Below are 23,526 nucleotides of genomic sequence, written 5' to 3'. Positions count from 1 at the left end.
ACTTTCCTCTTTAACAAACTTCATGGTGGCATAACTAACTTCAATTTGAGATGGCAATTATGAAACAGCGTATTTGATTCCTTGCGGTTAACTACTGGATGTTAAAAACACAGTGTTGACCTTGGCGCGAGAGGACTGTGTGATTAATACAGCAGCCCAAACGAAACCAGAGTAGCTCTGCAGCCAGACAGAGTGAGAAGCAATTTATACACAATGCTTTGAAGAACTGAACCTGATACAGTTGAAGTATAAGGGCACCCTGAGCCTGCATCTGTGGACAAATCAAATCAGATGTGAGTGACAGGCTGCAGAACTGCAGAAGCGGCCCATTATAGTGTCTGGTTACCCTTCAGTCTGATCACCAGAGCGGCTTAAATGAGCTGCAGTTTCTCTCCAAAGCAAACACGTCTTAAACCTCCAGGTAGCCGCATGCTGATCTGTAGACGGCTGCACTGAAAGAGAAGATGATGGTTATTTAGGGGTTACTTGGAGGATTTGGTCATAATGAGGCATCTGTTGACGAGCCACAGGCATAGCCCATTGCAGGCATCTAACCTCAGACTGGTAAAATCTATATCATTAGCGATTACAGTGCACACAAATGAAAATGGGGTTTGCGCGGTTCAGCTTTTGTGGTTCTTAGATGCTCAGATCATAGACGCACAAGGACTGCTGTATTCTTATAATGAAATTCAGGAAACGCTGATGAATCGAAGTCTTAAACCACCTTGACCATGACTCCTGAACAAATCTGATTTGGGGCATTAGTGATTGTATCACAGATGTGTAGCATGTAGGAAGGAGATGTTATGTTGTGAAACTTGGTTTGCCGATCATATCAGGCCTAAAAAAAAGAAAATACATGAAAAAATATACTCATCAATCACTTTAAACACTGCTTTAAAACATGAATTTCCTTCATGAAGGCACGGTTATTAGCTCTGCTGTAAAATTTGACTTGTTTTAAATATCCCATTATTATTTGATGAAAAAATTCCTGTTTTTTTTTTTTGGCTGGAGTAAATGAATTTTTATGTGCACTGAAAAGAAATATTCAAAGTTGATTCTTTGTTATTACTGATTTTTTTTTATTTAAGTGGTTGTAAACAATTTATTTGGACTGAATTAAAACAAACAAATTAAGTTGAACAATCCTAAATTTAACTTGTTTAAATTCAACACTTAAATTGTTTGAAATAATTTTGTAGACATAATTTTTTTTAGTGTGTATTCATGTGTTGAAAAAATATTTTCTCTGTTAAACAGCACTTAGTAAATAATTGATAAAGAATAAACATCTAATAACTTTAACTTCTATTGTACATTTACACCCAAAAAGGATAGATTTGATACATTTTTACACTCACAACAAAAAATCCAACCCAAAAATCACAGTTTTGTTTTCATGTAATCACTCTCAGGACTTTCCTTCTTTCTTAAAGGCGCTGTATGTAAGTTTTTGATTCTTCTAAAGCATAAAAATACCATCACGTTTGCAGATATTTAAGAAACATGCCAAGTGAACATTTTTGTTTATCTGAGAAACAATGCTGAAGTTAGATATTCTGCTTTAAAAATGTGTTACGTGACGGAACAACTGTCTTTGTTTTGGGTTTTTTAACCCGCCCACTGCCACTTTAGCCAATTATATTTCAGCACCTCGGTTGTCTTTGTAGAAAACAGTATATTTCATTCACTAGGCAACCTATGGTGGACAGTGGCAGATTCTGAAATGAGACACAGATTCAGAATTCCACATGAGGTTAATAATTAGCAAATAATTTAAATATTATGAGTGTAAACATTAGGTGATTAGGTTACATTGTAACCCTGTGTCCTAACAACACGCTACGTGATGAGATACGCAGTGATGAGCAATTTGGCTGTTTGCACTAAACAAAACACTGGAGAAATTTAAATACAGCCATTCAGAAGCACAGAATATGCACTCAGTCATGAAACGGTAGAGATTATAATCTTATTAATACATATTAAACCTCTTTAACGTTAGTAAATGTATATGCTGAGCTGAATCACGTGTTGGTTTTGAGTCACAGTTTTAAAGTTTAATTTCACATGGTTTATTTTATTTTCAAGATCTGAGGTGAACTGCTGCTGCTTGCAGTAATATGGTAATACATGTCATGTAAGATGGCATTCAAACTCACATTATAAGCATTTAACACTGAATGAAGCACATGAAGTTTACCTGAGGTAAACATTGTTAGTTTTCTGTTGTTCAGTTGCAAGAATTAAAAGCTCTTTCTAATATCAATTCGAGGAGTTTGGTAGAACAAAAACTCCTTTTAATATGAAGAACATTCCTTCCATCGTGTGGTGTTGCTTTTATATAGAACACGATTTAAATCAACCTTTAGGCTTGATCGTCAGACTCGCTCCTGTTAGTCCTCAAATCTGGAAACCTGCACTTGCGTTTGTTTTGATCCAGCTATGCAATACCTAGTTCAACCACTGGGTGTCAAACTTACACACTGCACCTTTAAGGAACACAAAAGACAATTTCTGAATATTGTTTCTTTATATGAAAAACCGTCACAAGATAATTAAAAAACAAACATGAATTTATTTACATACATAGTAATTTTCTACTCACTAATATCTAAAACTACTCTAAAATCTACCACTGATAATAATATACAATTAAAACAAACAAAAACACCTTAATATTAATCATAATCCAATACAATGAAACACTTTTTCACGGAATTACAAAATATAGTTAAACAGCTAACAAAATATTGTTATATATACATATATACAGGCAAACAGAGCATGAAATAAGTAAAAAAGTAAATAAATAAAAAGTCAAACACTACAGCTTCCTACTACATATATTTACAATGTACAAGTGTGAACATTCAACAAATCCCAAATCACTAGCCCACTGCATTTAAAATGAATAGCAAGCTAAGAACATCAATATCCTCACCTTTCAGAAAGTATCTACAGTACAGCACGTTCAAATCCTCTCTGCTAGAGATCTACTTCAGTGCTTCCTGTCTCTTGAATTTCTAGTGGAACAATGGTAAAGTTCGAAAATGGTTTTATGCACTTAAGTCTAAAGCTGCCTTCACCTTCTTATCACAGAGAAGCTGCAGTCCTATAACCAGCCATATATAATGCACAAAGAGGGACAGTGACCTTTCATAAACCTTCAGAATATTGCTGGTGTCTCAAATGGTGAAAATGGTGGCTCTTCTTCTCACTATACATGGTAATGGACAGAAGGATGAGTTTCAGTCTAGAAAACCTCCTCTTCTTCAGCTTCACACCCATATTCTGCAAAATACAAAGGATTAAATGAATTCCACAGAGTGAAAAACACTGAAAATGACAGATTAGATTAAAGGTTAGACTGCTGCTACAGTGGGACAGTTCTGTGATCAGCAGGTATTTGTAGATGTATGACTTGCAGAGGAGACGGGGATAGGAGCAGTTCATCAAGATGATAAACACTTCAAATGCAGTCTGCCACGAAGGCTAGAGAGTTACAGCCCACTTAGCGTTACGCAATTTGTCAAAATGAAGAGTCAGACCTTGGAACTAATCTAGGAAACCCTTGATCATTGAAGCCGCGAGCCGTGACTTCATTATCTTTGTCAGTGACACGGCTCAAATCTGCTGTGACATACTGACCATTTCCACCGATCAGCTCCATGGCGCTAACACAAGACTCCTCCGCCTCTTCCTCGATCTCCTCCTCTTCCTCGGCTGGTTCATCATAAGCCACGGGCCCGCTTTCCAGCACAGGGGGAGGGGTGGGGGCCGGAGGTGGCTCTGGGGCCGCAGGAGGCAACATCATGGTCATGCTGGGAGTGAACTGAAATAGTTAATTAAAGAACAAGAAAGATCAGACAACCGCCAGACTCAACTAACTCAATTAAACAGGTTTATAATCTAAAAGTGCTCCCTAGATTCTCAAACATTATTTAAATTACAATGTTGCAAATTTTTGGGTGGCAACATTGTCAAAAATCAACATTGGTTTGTATCTGGTCTGCAACATGTCCTATAAGCCTGTTTCTGTCTAAAATGCAGTATATTCCTCTAACAAACTGAATCATTACACACATGTTGGTACTGCAAGTTTGAATCTGGCCTGTCAAAGTATCCAGCCCATTTTCCATCTTCGCCCAAGCAATTTCCATAATACTATTCAATACTGATTGTTAAGTCAACTCCACAGGGTGGTGGTCAGCCACATTCAGTTATGATGCTCATATATAAAATGCAGATTTGTATATGGCCTGCAACAAATCCCATTTCTCAATTTATTATAATTACCATTATAATGTTTGGTCGGCACAGTGGCTCAGTGGTTAGCATTGTTGCCTCAGCAAGAAGGTTGCTGGTTCGAGTCCCGGCTGTTGTTGAAATCCTTACTCCGGGTGCTCCGGTTTCCCCCACAGTCCAAAGACATGCGATATAGGTGAATTTAATAAACTAAACTGTCCGTAGTGTATGAGCTTGTGTGTGAATGAGTATGTACTGTATACTGGGTTGCAGCTGGAAGGGTATTCACAGTGTAAAACATATGCTGGAATAGCGGTTCATTCCGCTGTGGCGACCTCTGAAATAGAGACTAATGAAAATGAATGAATTAAAATGTTGATTTTTAAATGCTGACTTTTAGTCAAGATCACAGTGTAGTTTCCAGATTGTGTGCATATGAAACTTAACGCTGGTGTTAATGTGAGTAATGTAATATGAATGTAGCCTGCAAACAGTTCTGATCTCATTTCCGTTCTTCTACTAAATGTGACCCTGGACCACAAGACCAGTCTTTTGTTGCATGGGTATAATTTTGGCAATAGTCAAACACATTGTGTGAGTCAAAATTATAGATTTTTCTTTAAACCAGTATCATTGGAAAATTAAGTAACAATCATGTTCCATGAAGATACATTTTAAATTTCCCACCGTAAATATATCAAAACCTAATTTTTGATCAGTAAGTGCACTGCCAAGGACTTAATTTGGAAACTTCAAAGGCGATTTGTCAGTATTTAGATTTTTATGATCCCTCAAATTCCAGATTTTCAAAAATTGTTCAATCCTAACAAACCATACATTGATAGAAATCTTTTTATTCAGCTTTCAGATTCTATAAACCCTTCAACTTTAAAATATTGACATTTATGACTATTTGAATGGTCCAGGTTAGGGCTGTGCAATTAAGTGAAGGTTCACAAACTAATTTCAAGAGGAGCACATGATAGGATTGACAACAGCTGATCCCTATCACTAATCACTAACTAGCCAATTGGATCATTCCAAATTTAATATAAATATCCAGTCTAAACTCTATTCCTCATGTTTGTTTTGGAAACCCTCTTTATGTATCCCTTCTCCCACCTCCTCAATTCTAAGTTCGGGCGACACCGAGGCTCAGTGGCTAGCACTGTTGCCCCACAGCAAGGGGTTGTTGGTTAAAACACTAGCTGAGCCAGCTGACACTCTCTGTGTGGAGTTTGCATGTTCTCCCAGTGTTTGCGTGGGTTTGCCCCGGGTACTCCGGTTTCCTCCCACACTCAAAAAACATGCAACAAAAGTTAAAGTCACAAACATCTACTACGTACAAACTGGTGCAGTTAGCAGATCTCATATCCCTCCTATGCTTATTGATTAGGTGGGAGCCTTGGGTTCATCTATCTCCACGCTAAGGGTTCTCTCCCAGGACAGCATGTCAAACCTGCTTAAAGTCAAGCGTTAACTAAGTGTGAACACTTGAATTGAAATCAAATTGCAATTGCAATTTGAAATGTTACAATTAGCTTATCGCAAGAGACTGCATTATGAATATATATTATTTTATTTCCCCACCAAGAGCAAATACATGACTGCCATCTGTGTGTGACAGTCTTACTAGCCAATTGAGTGAGCACACTTTCGTTCTGCCCAATCAGAGTTGTGCAACAGAACAGTGCGGAAAGCCCACAATAAAACAAAAAACAGGAAAACATAGACAAGTGGGATGATGGCGTCTGTTGCTTCGGAAGCATTAATAGACAAATTAATATAAAAGCAAAACAGCACATTGGTAATATGAGAATATTTTGGTTTTAAAGTCACAGACACCCAACAAAAACAGGTCATTTGTAAGAGCCGTTGCAGAATTGTTACAAGTACAAGGAAATACAACAATCCCTAAATCACACAGCCCTAGTCCAGGTTCACAAATCATTTCCATATTAATGTACAACTCTGACTCCTAGTAAAACTGTGTAGTGGCCAGTGTATGAGCATCTGGCATGTTAAATGGTAATATTCATGTAGAAAATACGGGTTTAAATATGGCTTGCAACAACTACAGCTCCCATTTTTCCTGTTTTTCTCAAATAAATCTGTAATTCACTCATTTCAAAGTCTCAGAAGCAAACGCTGCAATAGTTTCATTACTGTATAAATTGATTACAGTGGTCAGAAGAGAGAAAAAGATGTCAAAGTGGCTGTCGCTCATTATGGTCATCATATTAGAAACAGTTATGCACATTAAGAAGAAACTATTTCTGTTTCTAACCACCAGGATGAAAGCTATAGCTCCAATCACACAAGTTTGTGATGCTGTTTGAACAATATATTCAAGGATCACTGAATCTCTGAACCATGTTAGAAAAACAATGAAATTTGCCACCATAAATGGTTAACAACGCCTTTGGGAAATGCACTCCTGGTGCTCATGTGGGTAATGCAGGTTTGAATCTGGTCTGCAATGTATGACATTTCATGTTCTTTCTCGCTTCCTAATCTCTCTTACTTACTGTCAATCTCTCCTATCTGTCAAAAAACTAAACTAAACTAAACTAAAAATAGTGATTCTTCACATCACAGCCAAGAATAAAGAAGAAGAAGAAGGAAAAAAAGATTAAATCGAAAAAGAACGAGACCCAGTGAATCAGGGCTACATTTCCCAGCAGGCATCTGTGTAAGGAAGTGCAGCTCAAGGGTAGAAGAGGCCTAAATCAATTATCATGTTGTGAAAAACGGAGGAAGAGCATGAAAGTCTCAGTGGTAATTATAGCGCAGGCTTGCCGCTGTAGCGTGAGGCCGCTCTTCAGGCGGTGCTGGTTAAAGGGAAAACAGCAGCAGCGGGGTTCTTGTAACAGGACTTGGCAAACGCCTAAAAGATGCCCTGCAGCTCACCTGTGGGTTACACCCTGAGTGAGTAACCCGGGCGGAATCACAGAGACACGCAGAGGCCTGATGGCTGGAGAATCTGGGCTGGGGCATTAATGAGCTCATTACGAAGAAGGAAATTAAGCAAACTTGAGATAATATTGTAGCACTTTTCAGAGTAATACTTTCATTCTAAGCTTCCTTACCACATCTCAAGCAATGAAACAGGGCTGTTCTTGTTTTGTTGGGGGGGGGTGAGGAGGAGAATTGCGAACATCTTTAAGAATAAATCACTTCAGAGTCTCTTTGAAAAGTGCATAATATATCATATCATGCTGAATAATTTTAGAATATCTCACCAGCTACCTGCAAGGATAGCCAGTAGCTTTATAACAAGAGCAAAGTTTCCCTTTGCAATCATTTTGTGCTTGATTTTTCCCACACAATGGCTACTTTGTCTGTTTGTGCATTCACTTCAGGCTACATTGCTGCTTACTAAAGCCTGACCACTTTGAAAAGAGATGCTAAGACCCAGAGAGCAAAGCACACACAGGCAATCCATCATGTTCTGTGGCTTGAACATTATCACAGATATTGACTTTCAATTAAAAGTATATGCCATATTTACCCCATATTGTGAATTATGCTCGTTCGCTATTCACTGCTGTGACATTTAGCTATGAAGTATTTGATTATCGTGATGGATTTACCGCTGAAGTCAAGTAGGGTTAGTCAAGCTAATTGAATTTGACCTGGACTAAAGCTGATATTCATGAAATATTGCTCATTAGGTCAACAAGAAAACAGACCGCAAACAGTTCTGCACTGGGATGCCATTTAGTAATCGCATTAGACCTTAGGTTATGAAATGAGGCGCACAGCTCGAAAAGAGCACACAAAAATTCTTGTTTTAAATAAACATGTTTTAAGTTTTTAATATTCAAGGTCTAAAGAATTGGGCAGCAGGAAGAATAGTAATGCTTTTAATTTAACGATAAGCTGAACATACAGACATAACATTTCAAACTTATACTGTCCAAACAATAGTTCAGTCTTTTGGGTCTTGGTTTATTTTTTTAAAGGTCAAAAAGTGTGAAATTACAAGGATGTGTAAGTACGAGAGCTTTTTGGCCACATAGTTTGTTTCTGGAAGCACTTAATTATCACCCATAGTAGGTCATAAGACCCACAAAGTAATAAGCCTGCAAGAGAAGTGGTTCTTGTGACATCCCTAGTCTTAAGAATAAATAAAGCAGTAAGGAAAGCGTCTAATGGTACAAATGTTTGCATGAGTCAAATCATGTTTATTTATAGCTTAGGCCTTTATAAGTTACAGTACAAATTTAATAACTGTTACCTAAAAATCTACTTGAAATTGAGACCCTTTTTCAACACGCACAAACAACGTTGCCCATAAAATTCGAATTAAGCCTCTGGCATCAAATAGATTATTGTTATTTATTATTATTATTATTACTACTATTGAATTAATTTTCTGAGCATTTTGTGGTTTACAACTTTTGGAGTGCCAATATAAGGTAAAATTAAGTGTCATGAAATGAGCAACCTGCTTGCTGCGAAGCTACCCACTGCGCCACTGTGACACTCCAAGTATTAGTTTTCCTCAAAATTATTATTTTTTATTAATTACTTATCCTCATGCCATTCCAAACCCCAGAGATCTTTGTCTTTGGAACACAAAGATATTTTAGGTGAAATTTGAGAGCTCCCTCATCCTCCATAGACAGAAGGACACTGCACAGTGTTCGTGAATATGCACAATATACGGACACTGAGGAGAAGAAACTCAAAGAAATATAAGTAATTTTTTTTAGTTTTAGGTGTAATTTGTTTTCCGAAGATAAATAAAAGTCTCAGGGGTTTGGAATGGCATAAGGGTAAGTAATTAATAACACAGTTTTCATATTTGGTTGAAGTAACCTTTAAGTAAGGTTTAGAGAAATGTTCAAAGTTAGTAGCTAGTTGTTGCCGTTTGTCATGATTCTACCACTTCAGTCTTGTTAATAACACTAGTCCTGTCTTGTCTAGTATGTTGAGCTTGGCTTGAGTTTTCTCAGGTCGAGCGATAATATATTATATCTCGTCATTGTTTGTCCTTGTTATTTTTAAGAGCGACATCTTGGCTGTGCTCGGGCCATGTGCACTCCTGCTTGATGCGGGTGCATGAGGTCTGGGCGTGCTCAGAATGCGCCCTCTCGTCCTGGTGTGTTTGTTTTGTTCGCGGCATGTTGTTTTCGTTTTCAGCACTCCAGTCTAGTAGGTTTCGCTTTCTTCGCTTTTTTTTTTTGTTTTTCGCGTTCTGTTGGTGTTGTGTTTAGCACGTGGTTCATGTTTAAAAACGCTGCATGCTTTTGTGTTACATGTAAACACACCGTTAATGAGTTCTTTGATTGGCTGCATATTCTAGTCCCATTTTACGTGAGCACTTGTGTTGTGTCTTTGTCTCATGTGCTTTCCCGTCTATTGTCTCTTCCCACCCTCCTTGTTAACCTATTATTAGTTTATTGAGTTCACCTGTTTGTTTGTTAATTCTTTCTCTTTATAGTCTCCTCTTGTCTGCTGTTCTGTGCCAGTTTGTCACACATGGTTATTCCAGTCGAGTCTTGTCTGTCCTGTTCAGTACAGCCCTAATCCCTGTCAGCCCTGCTCAGTGAAGTTTGTTTGTTTAGTTGTATAATAATGTTTTCCCCCTCTGGGTTGTTTTAGTTGCCCTTTTGTTTTATTTTCATAGTTATTAAACCCATTTTTTGTTTTGCACCTGAGTCCTCCTCCTTCCTTTTGAAACGTGACACCAGTTATTGTAAATATATAATAATAAGTTTGCAGCATCTATGTGAGGAATTGCAATGCAATATAGAGAAACTGACTTTTCACTTTGGGCTAACTAACACTGAGGACTTAGAAAAACTCTAAAGACATTTAATTTTGCAAATATTTAGTCATTTTAGGCTAATTAACCTCCACTTTAAAAAATGGACCAATTTATTTGGTAAAATCATGTTCCTGAGGACACTCTTAACTAAATGTTGAGCTTTTTGTTTTAATGATATCATATGGAAAAAAAACATTCCATTGTACTAGCACTTTATATTCAATATAAAATTAACTTTTATTCATTCATTCATTCAATTTCTTGTCGGCTTAGTTCCTTTATTAATCCGGGGTCACCACAGCGGAATGACCCGCAAACTTATCCAGCAAGTTTTTACGCAGCGGATGCCCTTCCAGCGACAATTAATCTCTGAGAAACATCCACACACACATTCACACACACACTCATACACTACGGACAATTTAGCCTACCCAATTCACCTGTAGCGCATGTCTTTGGACTGTGGGGGAAACCGGAGCACCTGTAGGAAACCCAAGCGAACGCAGGGAGAACATGCAAACTCCACACAGAAACCCCAACTGAGCTGAGGCTTGAACCAGCGACCTTCTTGCTGTGAGGCGACAGCACTACCTACTGCGCCACTACTCCGCCCTAATAAACTTTTATACCGAAAATAAAACATATTCTATTATTATTGATATTAACAGTGATTGTACAGAATTAACATTCAACTTACCAGTGCAGCTGCTGTCCTCTTCTTCTTTGGAACGGAGGAAATTAAGGGCCGTAGCCTACAGAAAGCAAGGCAGAAAGATAAAATAATTACAGAGTGAATCTTTAGATGCCTCGTCCTTCTTAACATCAGCTCAAACACTAAAAGAAGGGCTCAGAACTGGCCTAATTTTCCTTCCAAAAATATGTAAATATGAAGCATAGTTTCTGGCTCCTTCACTCCCTGCCCACAGCAGATTACCGAGGCATATCTAAAGCAATAGATTCACACTGAGACCTGCACTACTGGGGCTAAAGAAGCCCTGTGGCGTTGATGAAATGCTTAGCTTACACTTCCCGGCGACTGGATTTAAACATCAAACAGCAGCACTATTTAGGGCTAATATTAAAGAGACCAGTATAAAACATTAATTAGTTTTTTGGGGGAAGGGGGAGAGAGGGAGAAGGGAATGTTCTGAAACGAGAATGACCTTGATCTGACTTCACATTAGTCCAGTGTGCATCGTCAAGACGGACTGCTATTTATGTCATAATTATGAGGAGCCAGTTCAGAGATAAAGTGGTGCAACGGCAGTGACTTTTTTATCCACCTCTCAACTGTGGGGAAGAATGTATAGGTATACTAAATTTGTTTAGAATAAATAAAAAAGATTGTTTATTAATATTATGATTTAAAAATGTTTTACACAAAAAATGCAGCTCACAAATTTATATACAGACACTAAAAGGTATATACATACATGCATAAATACTACTGTACTACTACTACTACTACTACTAATAATAATAATAATAGTAATAATAATAATTATAATTATAATAATGATAAGGTGTTTTTTAATAATTTCATTATGCTTCATATTAGTATTCATTTAATTAGCATATTTCAAACAAAATGCAACTCAAACTGCAATTATACACATAAAAACAACAATAATAATAATTATTATTATTATTATTGTCACTGAAGAGTCTGGGACAACAGAGGTGAGTATCCGCATGCAGTTTATTAAACAGTTTAGTCAGGCACGCAACGGTCAAAACAGGGGCAAAAACAAGCATACAGTAAATCAAAGATCGTAGGCAAAAGCGATGCTCCAAACAGAAACAAGACTCAGCAATGATGTGTGTGTTTGTGTGTTATATTTATAGTCCATGTGTGTGTGTAATCAAGGGCAATCTGGGGGCCTAACTAAACCTAACTAAATCTATTGTTTAATATTAATATTATAACAATTATTAATGTTATATAATACATTTAATTTGTATAACACCTTTAATTTATAAAATTCTGCTTAGCAAATTATTATTTTATTTTCCTAATATACTAAAACGCTAACTAAATGTTTGTTTAATATTAATATTATAATAATTATTAATGTTATACAATACATTTAATTTGTATAACACATTTAATAAATAAAATTATGCTTAGCAAATAAAAATAATAATAATTATTATTATTATTATTTTTCCTAACAACACTCAAAAGCTAACTAAATGTATTGTTTATTATTAACATATTAATATTATAAAAATTATTAATGTTATATAATACTAATTGCAATTCTGCTCAGCAAAATATTTGTATTATTATTACTTTATTTTCTTAATATACCCCCCCCCCCCCCATTTGAGTTCTCCAAACTCAAAAGTTAATTAAATATATGGTTTAGTTTCAGTTTTTAGAACATAATGACTAAAACATGATCTCATCATTTTTTAAGTTCTATCAATCCCAAACACTCAGCAAAAATGCTGCAGGACCTTGTGTGCAAAGTGTCCTTGAATGCCTAAAAGCTCATCTGAATGTGCTAGAATGACTGTGCATGAAACAGCATTATGAAGCTGGCAAGAATTCACGCAATGCTTTGCAAAACAGAGACAAAGCAAGTTGCCTTTAAGACTTCCACAAAAGATCCAAGCTTCCACACAAATGTTACCAAAACAGACATAAATAAAGACAAATTGTTTATTCTGTTGTATCCAGATGTAATTTATGGTAAGCTCTAAAAAATGCCTGGTTGTTTTAACACAAATTTGGCTCAGATAGGTACAAACCCAACTGTTGGGTTCAGATGAACAATTACATTTTTAATTCAACAATTGGGCTTGCAAAAGAATTGTTGAACACTGCATATGTAAATGCGGTGATATATAGAGTGTCAATATTATCTATAAGTATACAGAACAACCCACACACTCACAAAGGCATATAAACACAAAGTGCAGAAAAGCTGGGTAGCGACTGCGCCTCCTTGGTGAAATCTCCCCGAGGACTTGGAGAGAGCACTTTCTTGGCCGATAAGGGAAAGTGCTGCTAATTAATCTGCTTAAAGAAGAGAGGAGGAGGAGGATAGAATGAATGAGCGAGAGAAAGAAAGGCAGTACATGCTGAAGAAGGGGCTTTTCTTTGTCGTTTCTCATTTGGAGTAGTGGCCTACATTAGCCATCTGCATCCTGCTGGTCTGACAGAGTCTGTTCCGGTCACGATCTGCTCCGTTCACCAGTGTCCCGACCCTGGCAAACATCCTCAACACAACTCCAGCTTTCGGATTACCCAACACATTACTGGAAAACACAATCACCCCCGAGTGGCCTTGCCGAGTGAATAGTCTTGGGAAGAAGTGCAGATCTACCACTCGAGTGTGACTAATACACTTACAAATCTTCAGCCATGGAAGTGAAATGGCCTCCAGCCGAATCTAGAGCACATATTGTGTATTCGGATGCCTCTGCTTGCAGGGATTGAGAAACGCAGATAATCTTACAATACTGAATGCATGAGCTCAGCTGAAGTGAGTGAGGATGAGGCTGAAAAAGAGGCTGGAGGAAGACCTGAGTAAAATGTGTTGTGTGGATGTTTTTTTCTTCTTGATGTTCTTCAAGGGCAAGTCAAGGGGAAACAATGGTAAAGCATTTTAAAACAAGAATTTCTCGAAAACCAAATAATGTACATTTACATTTAATAATTTAATTTAAAATAACCTACAAATGAGGGGTAATAGAAGTAATCAAAGCTACTGTAACAACAATACATAAACACTACAACATTTCCCAGTTAATGTATTACACACAGTTGAAGGTACATTGGCTGGAATAAAAGCAGTTAAATAAATTTTATTAACCGCTTTAAAACTATTGTTTTTGATTGGATACAGAACAAACCGATGAAAACTTTCTTAATTAACCAACACAATCTCACGGCAATTCGTAAGTTTTTGATTTAGTGGCTAATTCGTATGAATTCGTAGGATCTAATTCGTACAATTTAATATGATTTGCTCATCACCCAATGACAGTTGGGTTTAGGGGTGGGGTTAGGTGCCACGCCTCCTTTTTAAAATTGTACATTTTCGTATGACTGAACTCCTACAAATTCGTAACTAAACTGACAAAACGTAAAATACTTACGTTTTCTCGTGAGATCAGGCTGAATTAACCAAAACTGCCAACTTAACCCAATTAGCTATGCCTTAAATCTGTACTTTTAGTTGAATACTACTAGTATCTTGCAAAATACATAGAAAAAATGTTGTGTACTGTCATTATGTTAAAGGCAAAATTAAATAGTTAATAAAATAATTATGTAAAAAAAAACTGTTAAACTTCACTTCGGAAATTTTTTTTTTTTAATTAATAAAAGGGCTAATCATTTTGCTTTTACCACTATATGGTGCCGTGGACTTGTATATTAAAGGTCCATGAAACCTCCCCTTTTAGTTCAAGTCTACCTCAGAGTTTCTTTTTCAAAAAATGGTTTATGATGGACGCGGAGTACTGCAAGCCGAGGGAGGAGTGGGCGTGGCCAGCAGAGCAGGGGAAAGAAAGGGGAGCAAACAACTGTCAGTTGGCTCACAACAAAAACCATGAGAAGACTTTATAGTTTACAAAGTTAACAAGTCTACAGAGTTAAAATGCAAAGAAATAAACAGTAATTTAATGTCCTGCTACATACTGTATGTTATTCATAATTTCATATACACATATTAACCCTAATTTGTTATATTATTATAAAGATAACCATGTAAACACTATAAATGAGGAGGACTTCTCTCCTCCTGAATCCCTGGGTCTGAATGCAGACACAGTGCAGCACGTCTCTTTCCCTATCCATTTCAACCATTGGCCCTGCCAGTAATCTGTATGAGTTTAAACATAGGCGAGCACGGATAGGCGAACACAGCAGCACGGATATAGGCGATGTGTCTGAATGGTAACAAACTCAACTGATAAAAGTCTACCGTTCTTCAACTCTTGTACAGCTCTCCTGACAGAGCTGAAAAATGCTTTTTGCAAACCAACAGCTTTGCTGTATCTGTAGGCCTGACAGCACCGTGGGGGAAAACATGCAACAAACCCCGTGTATCATGGAAACAAACACATGCAACCCTTCATGAACGGCTAAATACGGCATGCCGTGCACAGACGCGGTCTCAGAGCTTAGCAGGTCTGCCTTGCCTTTGGAAAGCACATGCAGTCATGAATAATTAAGCAGAAGGGTCTTCTCATAGGATAAAAAAGCTCAGATATGAATAATAATGAGAAACCGACACATCAGCACTGTACAGGCACTTGATCCCGCCCTAAAAATTATTTTAAACCCAGAAGACGACTAACAAAATCTCAAAATCATCCAGTTTTTCCCACAATTAAAGCTGACAGGTGCTAATGTTGTCTTCAACACACACAAATCTGTTCATTTCTCAAAATAAGTACTCAAGGGTGTCTTGAACCTTTAATGTGTCATGCACTTTACCCAATAAACTTTGTTCAATTTATGCTTCAAACAAAAACAAGCTGTTTACCAGACTGGAAGAACACATTTAATGGAAAATATGTTCTCTGTAAACAAGTCTTTCTTTATCATTTTGCAGCTTTTTCCTCAAAATACTACAGCCTAGTGCATCTTCAATAAAGTGAAATAATTACAGCTATTTCCTTTGTTTAAAGGTGCTAAAAGGGATGTTTGTGGCTACACTAAATTTCGTCAGTGGATTAGACTACCCACTTCTGCCAAAAATCACATCCTCCAAACCCAATGTCAGCTAAAACCGGCTGCACAAAATAAGTGACAGGTAAAGAACGCCTCAAAGTGTTCTGACAACAATAGCTGTGATGATCAAATGTATTTCTGCAGTTTACGGGGGCTGTCGCAGAGACAGGTGCGATTCCTCAGGACGCCTATTTCAGTAATATCTGTCTGGCAGTTCCATTGAGTTCATGCTGCAAAGTTACCCGCTAAAGCAAGATTCACTTTTCTAATTGCATCTTACAGTACATTCCCCATAATAAACTTGAAAACCCGTTAAAATATGGTTTTCAAAAGAGCTGCCAAGCAGATTCATTATTTTATACCTCTTTGACCTGAAATGTCCGCTCTGTGGTCCCCTTGGATAACAGCATGTGGTAGAATCCTCATTGCCAAAAAAAAATAGACAAAAATGTACTACTGTATTTCTCCAAATATCTGTGGCTATTATGCATTTCTGGAAATATTTGCTGAGAATTGGTTATTTTACCAGCTGTTAATAAAGATAAACTAATGTTAATAAAACATAAAACAAAAAACAAAAAAATATTATAAGTTATAAATAAACAATTATTTATATTCTATAATGTATTGTATACATTAGACATATTACACATGAGCTAATTCAAACTTTTTGTTTGTTCATTTTGTTCAGTTACAGCAAAGCATCACTCGCAGAGTGATTACTCTGCAAAGATTACTCGCAGAATGTTTTTTACTTCACACAGATTTTCTGCTGCTGGAGTTCCCAGGATTTCTCAGCAGAAATTCACAGCTCTTTGAGCATTTTCATTGACATTGCATGCAATCTACTAGTAAAAAATACTTCAATTTGCATTTGGTGTGAAGCCAGCATAAAGTTTAAAAGTAAGAGATTAGACTACACGCTCTTAAAAAATTATGAATAAAATTAGTGATTCCATAAGGTACACATTTGAGACTAAAGGGTCAATAATGGGATTTTAAAGGTACATATCAACCATTATTTCAACCAAGTGGAAGTTCAGTAAAGCACAGTATGGTATGTTTCTGGATGCTACATCCTGATCTGGCTTGCATTTTCCACTGTTAAAATGCATGATTGACATGTAGTATTTTGAAAAAATATTGACCGTCACAGTGAAGCAGTGGGTAGCACGATTGCTTCACAGCAAGACGGTCGCTGGTTCGAGCTTCGGCTTGGTCAGTTGGCATATCTGTGTGGAGTTTGCATGTTCTCCAAGTCTTTGCGTCCGTTTCCTTTGGCTTCCCCCACAAGTCCAAAGACATCTGTTATAGGTGAATTGAGTAAGCTAAAGTAGTGTATCTATGTGAATAAGAGTGTATGGGTGTTTCCCAGTGATGGGTTGCAGTTGGAAGGACATCCATTGCGTAAAACATGTGCTGGATAAGTGGATCATTCTTCTGTGGTAATAAACGGACTAAGCCGAAAGGGAAAATGAATGAATGACCAACATGACTTAAGTTTGGTATTTGCAGAAAAAAAGTAACCAACGTCCTTATGTGCGAAGATGGTGGCTTATGTAGTACCTATAGATGATGATTCTCTGTTAACCAATCAATGAGTCACATTAATTGAGTACGTTTTCGTATTTCTAGTGAATTTAGCGAGTTATAAATCAGCAAGCATCTACATGCAAGAGGTTAGTGATATACATCACACACGCACAAGAACAGAAAAGCGCATTCAGTGTGATTGTCCACTAAAGAAACTGAACGGTGACATTTGTTACTCTCAGCTCTCTCCTTACAGCACACGCTGCAATGTCTTCAAGCAGAACCAAGTGTGCCATGCATCCAAACACAAAGTTTGACACGATATAAAGGTGTTTTTTGAACATCTAATTGTAGATTGTATATATGTAATCATATAACATTAATCATATTTGTGTAATTGGACCTCTAATTATACTCTATTATACATTTTTAATGTCTAGTTACACCTATCCTGTAAAAACATTATATGTAGGGTTCTTTAAACATGCTCAGAAGGCCCTGAGTATGCATGGGTATTGCGTATATAGTATAAGTACAGTAGTTCTCCTTTTTTTCCGTATACATAAAAAAAAAAAATTGATATGAAAGTTTTGATGAACTACAATTTATTTGTGTAAACACACATTTCACACACAAATTTGTGCACATGAATATTTAGTGAATGTTGCTCCATTGTTCTGCAGCTTCACTCCTAAGAATCTGGACAACTGTGTTAATACCCTAATGGAATTGTACCAAAGGAAGTGGAATGGTACATATCACTGTTTTGGTATCATTCACAACTTAAGTCAATGTGAACAGAAATAACTGTTCTGTGACAAGCAATGAGCCATTACTACCTAATTACTACAAAAGTGTACATTTTAGTAAAGGATACCACCCCAGTGACAAATCTTGCACCTTTATATCTGAGAGTGCAGTATTTGAAGGCAGCAGACAGCTCATCAGGGTTTGGATCAGAGCCATTAGCACACAATCTGATTTGCATGTCAGGCGCTCTTGCTCAAACACAAACACACTTGCAGCAGCTCCTGAATACAGTGAACACCGACCCTCCCACGGACGCCTCTATAAATCTCTGATGCAATTTATGACAGGCTGTCTGCTCGTCTCGAAACACATTACAATCAGCCAGCTCGGCACATGGGCAGCACTGCTGCCCCTTAACCGGGCAGAATTAACAGGCAAACTCTAGTGTCAGATGGTCAAAACACTGTAAACACATCCAATTATTCTTCAAGAGATCTTTTATGCTTAATAGCGGGCATCTGCGACCCCGGAGATTTTAGGGAAAGAGGAAAACGAGAGATGCAGACAGAAAGCAGGACGCTTCTGGAGGACAAGCTCTAAATGTGAGTGTTGAACTCTGGTCTCGGTTTCCACAGCACTGGCCCTTCATGCCTTGCAGGGGCTGACCGGATCATAACACGATCCCCCCTAAAGCCCCTGGGTAGCACACTCACACATTACACACACAACTGAGAGTGACACTGAGCTGAACGCACTTTGGCATGTGACCTGGGCCACTGGGTGCTGTGAGGGTCCCAAGTGTGTTTGGAGGTTAGATGTCAACATGAGCCCTGTATAAACACACAGTCAGAATTGTGTGTGTGTGTACTATGAAAAATGAAGGGTGAGTGACTGATGATGTCAGTAAGTGTGTGTTTGCTCTGTGAGGTAAGTGTGAATTACAGTGGAGTGGGAAGTACTGGCGTTTGCTGATGCATCTTGCTGGACAACAGTTCTGCATAAGATAGGGGTCAAATTAAGGCCAGGAGGAAAATACTGTAATCGCCACCTATTACATATTTGGGCTCTTTTTATTTTTACATTTCTTAAAAGAAGTCTTTTATGCTCAGAAAGGCTGCATTTACTGTATCAAATATAAAGTAAAATGAATTAAAATAACCGTTAACTAAAAAAAAAAAGAACAAATAAATCCTGTGATGACAAAGCTGACTGTACAGCATTATTAGCCTTCCAAAATGCAGCAGAATAAAATGCCCGCATTCACTGAGAAATGAATAAAAATCTAAATATATGGAGAGCACAACACACACACAGACAGACACACACCTATAGTTTTGTATGTAAATGTGGATGTCAGGATGAGCACAGACTCTGGAGACTAAAAATGCCAGTCAGCGCTGCCAGTCGTGACCAGAATTTGAGCTATTAGTTGCTCACAGTCTGACATTAAAAACAAAAGTAGATCTAGAACAGTCTGAATGCTTGCTGCAAAAAAAAAATCAGATTCATTCATTCACTGGAACTTTCATCATGTTTCAATTTCATTTAGTTACAAAATAACTGAAATGGAGAGTAAGGCCCAATCCCAATTCTATTTTTTTACCCCTTCCCGCTTAGCCCATGAAACAGAGTGTGAAGGGGAAGGGTTTAAAAATGAGAAAGCCCTACAAAGCCTGCACACGTCATCATATGTCGTCACAAGCTCTTTCTTCACATGAGATCGATGACGGCGACTGCTGTAGTTATTCCAGTTGGGAATTTATCTTCAGGAAATCAATGAAGGCAACGATATCATGTTAACAGAATTTAATGTGGCAATAAGCTCATAACTGTACTATGCATTTACACCATGGCCATATTCATCTATGCAAACACACGAAAGCAACAGTAACATACCAGACACTAAAAAGGTCATTCCCAGCCACTAGACTTTTCTGACAGGGTATTCCAGTGTCAGCGAGTGACAGATGAGAAAGTATGCTGTAAGACTGCTATACAAGAGTTATTCTTATGGATTAAAGACAATTGGGACACCCCTAGGGCCGGATTAACCAATGGGCATTATGGGCACAGGCCTAGGGGCCCGTGCGCACTTGGGGCCCCTGTGAAGTGCAAAGAGTGCACCTTGTTATAATAAGCTAGTTAAGCGATTCACGCCCATTACCGCTTGATTGACAGAGAGAACTGTACCTAAAGAGCGCATTATATAGCAGCGTGAGTGGTGTAGCTTGTAAAGCGCATGGCAACATGTCTTGACGTGATCGATCATGAACCCAGTTCGAATCCAGCATCTGATGAACACATTTTTCTTTTTTTTCCCCACTACATATCAGATTTTGCCTACTCTTCATCTCAAGGAAGACAAGTAGGATCAATGAATAAGTGTGTGTATTATGGAGGACTCATATTCATAGAACTGGATTGGAGAGGTGTTATATCCAAATCATATGCATTATAAGTTTGTAGAAGTTATGCATTAAAAATACCCTTAAATGTCATGACTGTTAGTATCCACCTGAGGGCGCTGTAGTTCAACGAACTCTAAGAGTGAACTACAGCCCCCAAGAACTACAAGTCCATACATACCACGCGCATTACACCCGGTTCACATACACTGATTTGCAACCACAGCTGTCTCTGTTCACAGTTGATTACCTGGACTATTTATTCAGTCATTCATCCTTTGTTCATCAGTTCGTCGTTCGTCCTTGTCGGTATGTGTTCCCGATTAGGCTTGTATCCTGTCAAAGTTGTTAAGTCTAGTTCTATTTCTATCTGTTTGACTTCCTGGTTTGTTTGCTTATTTTGTTATTTTGTTACTTTGATTTTGTATTTTTGTTCACTGTCACTGCACAATAGTCATTAAAATCTGCACTTGGATTCTACACCCGTTTTTGTTCCTGTTTTCAACCCGTACCGTGACACTTAAATATTAATTTTTATTACTGCTTCATTGAACTTGAACAAGTTTAATAAAATCCATTAATTTTCACTAGTTGTATTAGATTTTTTTTAATCAAAGTGTGCTTTAAATGCTTTAAAAATAAGTTAAATCTTTATAGACTAGAAACAAATGTACTGTATATCGGTTATTTAAAAATGTAGGCAATACATTATAGGGTAATTTTATTTTAAAATATTTTATTAATCTTATTTTTTAATTCAACTATAGGGGTGCAGCTAGGTAGGGGGCCTACAAGACAGTTGTGCCCAGGGGCCTCTGAATTATTAATCCGGGCCTGCCCCTACCCCTTTAAGTAAATGTGCAAAACGAATCGTAGGGGTAAAGGGAAGAGCTAAGGGGTAGAATTGGGATGGGGCCTAAGTCAGTATTTCAGTTGACAGTATTTTTTACCATTTACAATAAAGAGTCATGATACAAACAGCAAATTTTCCCAGACGCATTTCTGGGTACATTTACTTGACACAACAGCAATAAACTAAAAACTCAATGGTGTTTCCTTTGCATTTTTTAAACGCTTTGCTGACTGATCCAGAAAAATTACAAAAAAACACTGCAAAATGTATACCAGGAGAGTAGTTAGCAATCTCACTAGATAAAGAAACAGTCCATATTTCTGCACAATAGCATTTGTTTACAAACAAGGCATAATTCGACACGGGATAGTCAGAATGACTGAAACAAAAAGATGATGCTGTTCTTACAGTATTGTTGCATCACAAAAATGTGAGTAACTGTTTTTATTGTGTGGGCACTATTGCTTTGTCTGTTATTTTAGATCATTTGATGCGTATATAAGAGTTTTTAACCTAAAGCACTCACAATCTATAAAAGGACGGCTGTCATACTGGTTATTATGTATATCAAATATTTACATTAAAGTACTAAAATCTAACAAGTTTTAAAATCATTTCATCTGTAAATGCCAAATATTAATCACTTATAAGTCAACATTAAAACAGTGTGATTGAAAATGATGGACATTTTATGTGCATTTCACACACATAAATCCTAAAATTCATTCATTTTCCCTGGGCTGAGTCTTTATTTCAGAGGTCGCCACAGAGGAATGAACCATAAACTATTCCAGAATATGTATTACACAGCGGATGCCCTTCCAGCTGTAACCCAGTACTGGGAAACACACCCATATACACTCATACACTACGGCCAATTTAGTTTATTCAATTCACTTGTACCGCATGTCTTTGGACTGTTGGGGAAACCGGAGCACCTGGAGGGAAACCACGCCAACACAGGCAGAACATGCAAAATCCACACCACCTAACTGCTGTGAGGTGACAGTGTTAGCCACTGAGCTACCCTGGCCTTTAAATCCTAAAGTTCTACTTGTAACCCTACTTGTAAAATATTTTTGGAGTGAATCAGATTTAAATACAACTGAAATTCTGTGAATTGAGAAACATCTGTCAGTTTAGAAAACCATAGTATTATCTCCTCATATACTGTAAGCAGAAGGTTTTCAGCACATTCACACATCTGCGCATTGCTTCCCTCTCGTGGGATTTTCACAGGTGCCTGGCACCAAGCGCAAGTGTGAAGTCAAAACCGGTACATCTGCAGAACAGAACTGTGACATCTCTACTGCAAATAAATCAGCTGAAGCAGATGGACGACCTGCATTATTGAACACTGTGCTACATTCTGGGTGTCCCTCTCAGGAGGAGGTAAAAAGGGGGCGCTCCACAGGTCAGACGGGGTGCCCTGAGGCATGAGTGGGTGAAGCTGGTGAGGACGGCCAGCCCTTATGCCAGGCTTCGCACACCCCCATCGGCAGCCCTGGGCCAGATGGTGAATGAGCTGGCTAATGGAGCGAATTCATGCAAGACAAATTTGCCCACTTAACAATCAATCCCAACACTGCTCTGTCATCAATAATTTCCTAGGATCTCCCAGGACACTTTCAGAGGCAGACAGACTGAATCACTGATGTAAACACCATCAGGTCTGTGAGAGGTACAGCGTTGAATCAACTGGCAAGCAAACAAAGCAAACACATACCATGGTTCACTATGCAATCCAAATCATTCTTCATTGCATGAATGAAACAAGCATGACGCATCATTTATAATATTATTAAATCAAAACAATTATATAATGTCATTATAATCATAAATATAAGATGTAAACAATATAGTATGTGTGTTTCCCAGAATGGTGCTGGGTTGTGGCTGGAGGAGCATCTGGTGTGTAAAACATATTCCAGATTAGTTGGTGAGTTATTCCGCTGTGGCGACCCCTAATAAATTGGTTTTTAAGCCGAATAAGGAAATTTAATGAATGTAAACAATGTAAACATTAAAAACCACAGAAATACATTCAGATCCTTACCGTGTGTGTAAATAAAAAAAAACAATTGTGTGTTTGCTGGACAATGAATCTGAATATTGCTGAACTGTGTACTATGATTATTAAAAGAATCAAATATTATATACACTCACTGGCCACTTTATTAGGTTCAACTTACTAGTATAGAGTTTGGACCCACTTTTGCTTTCAGAACTGCCTTAAACCCTCATGGCATAATTTCAACAAGGTACT

General features: G+C 37.7%; 1 protein-coding gene across 11 annotated transcripts in view; it reads right to left on the bottom strand.

The window, feature by feature from the left end:
• Positions 1-1,012: 1,012 nt before the first annotated feature.
• The window catches only part of brf1b (BRF1 general transcription factor IIIB subunit b), a 204,450-nt gene continuing 181,936 nt past the window's right edge, over positions 1,013-23,526 (bottom strand). For 5 of the 11 annotated variants that reach the window (XR_015517475.1, XR_015517472.1, XM_087296422.1 and 2 more), the window contains 3 exon segments: positions 10,728-10,782; positions 3,658-3,841; positions 2,565-3,300 (listed from right to left, as the gene is read on the bottom strand). Coding sequence is in view for 3 of the 11 variants with exons in the window: in XM_087296422.1 (XP_087152548.1) it covers positions 3,263-3,300; positions 3,658-3,841; positions 10,728-10,782 (277 nt within the window). In the remaining 8 variants the exon portion in view is untranslated. 11 annotated transcript variants of the gene reach the window in all.

This window comes from Danio rerio, chromosome 20, assembly GCF_052040795.2.
Source record: "Danio rerio strain M-AB ecotype USA chromosome 20, GRCz13ab, whole genome shotgun sequence".
Lineage (NCBI taxonomy): Eukaryota > Metazoa > Chordata > Actinopteri > Cypriniformes > Danionidae > Danio > Danio rerio.
The sequence above is the reverse complement of the archived record's forward strand: the minus strand, read 5'-3'. Positions and strand labels throughout refer to the sequence as shown.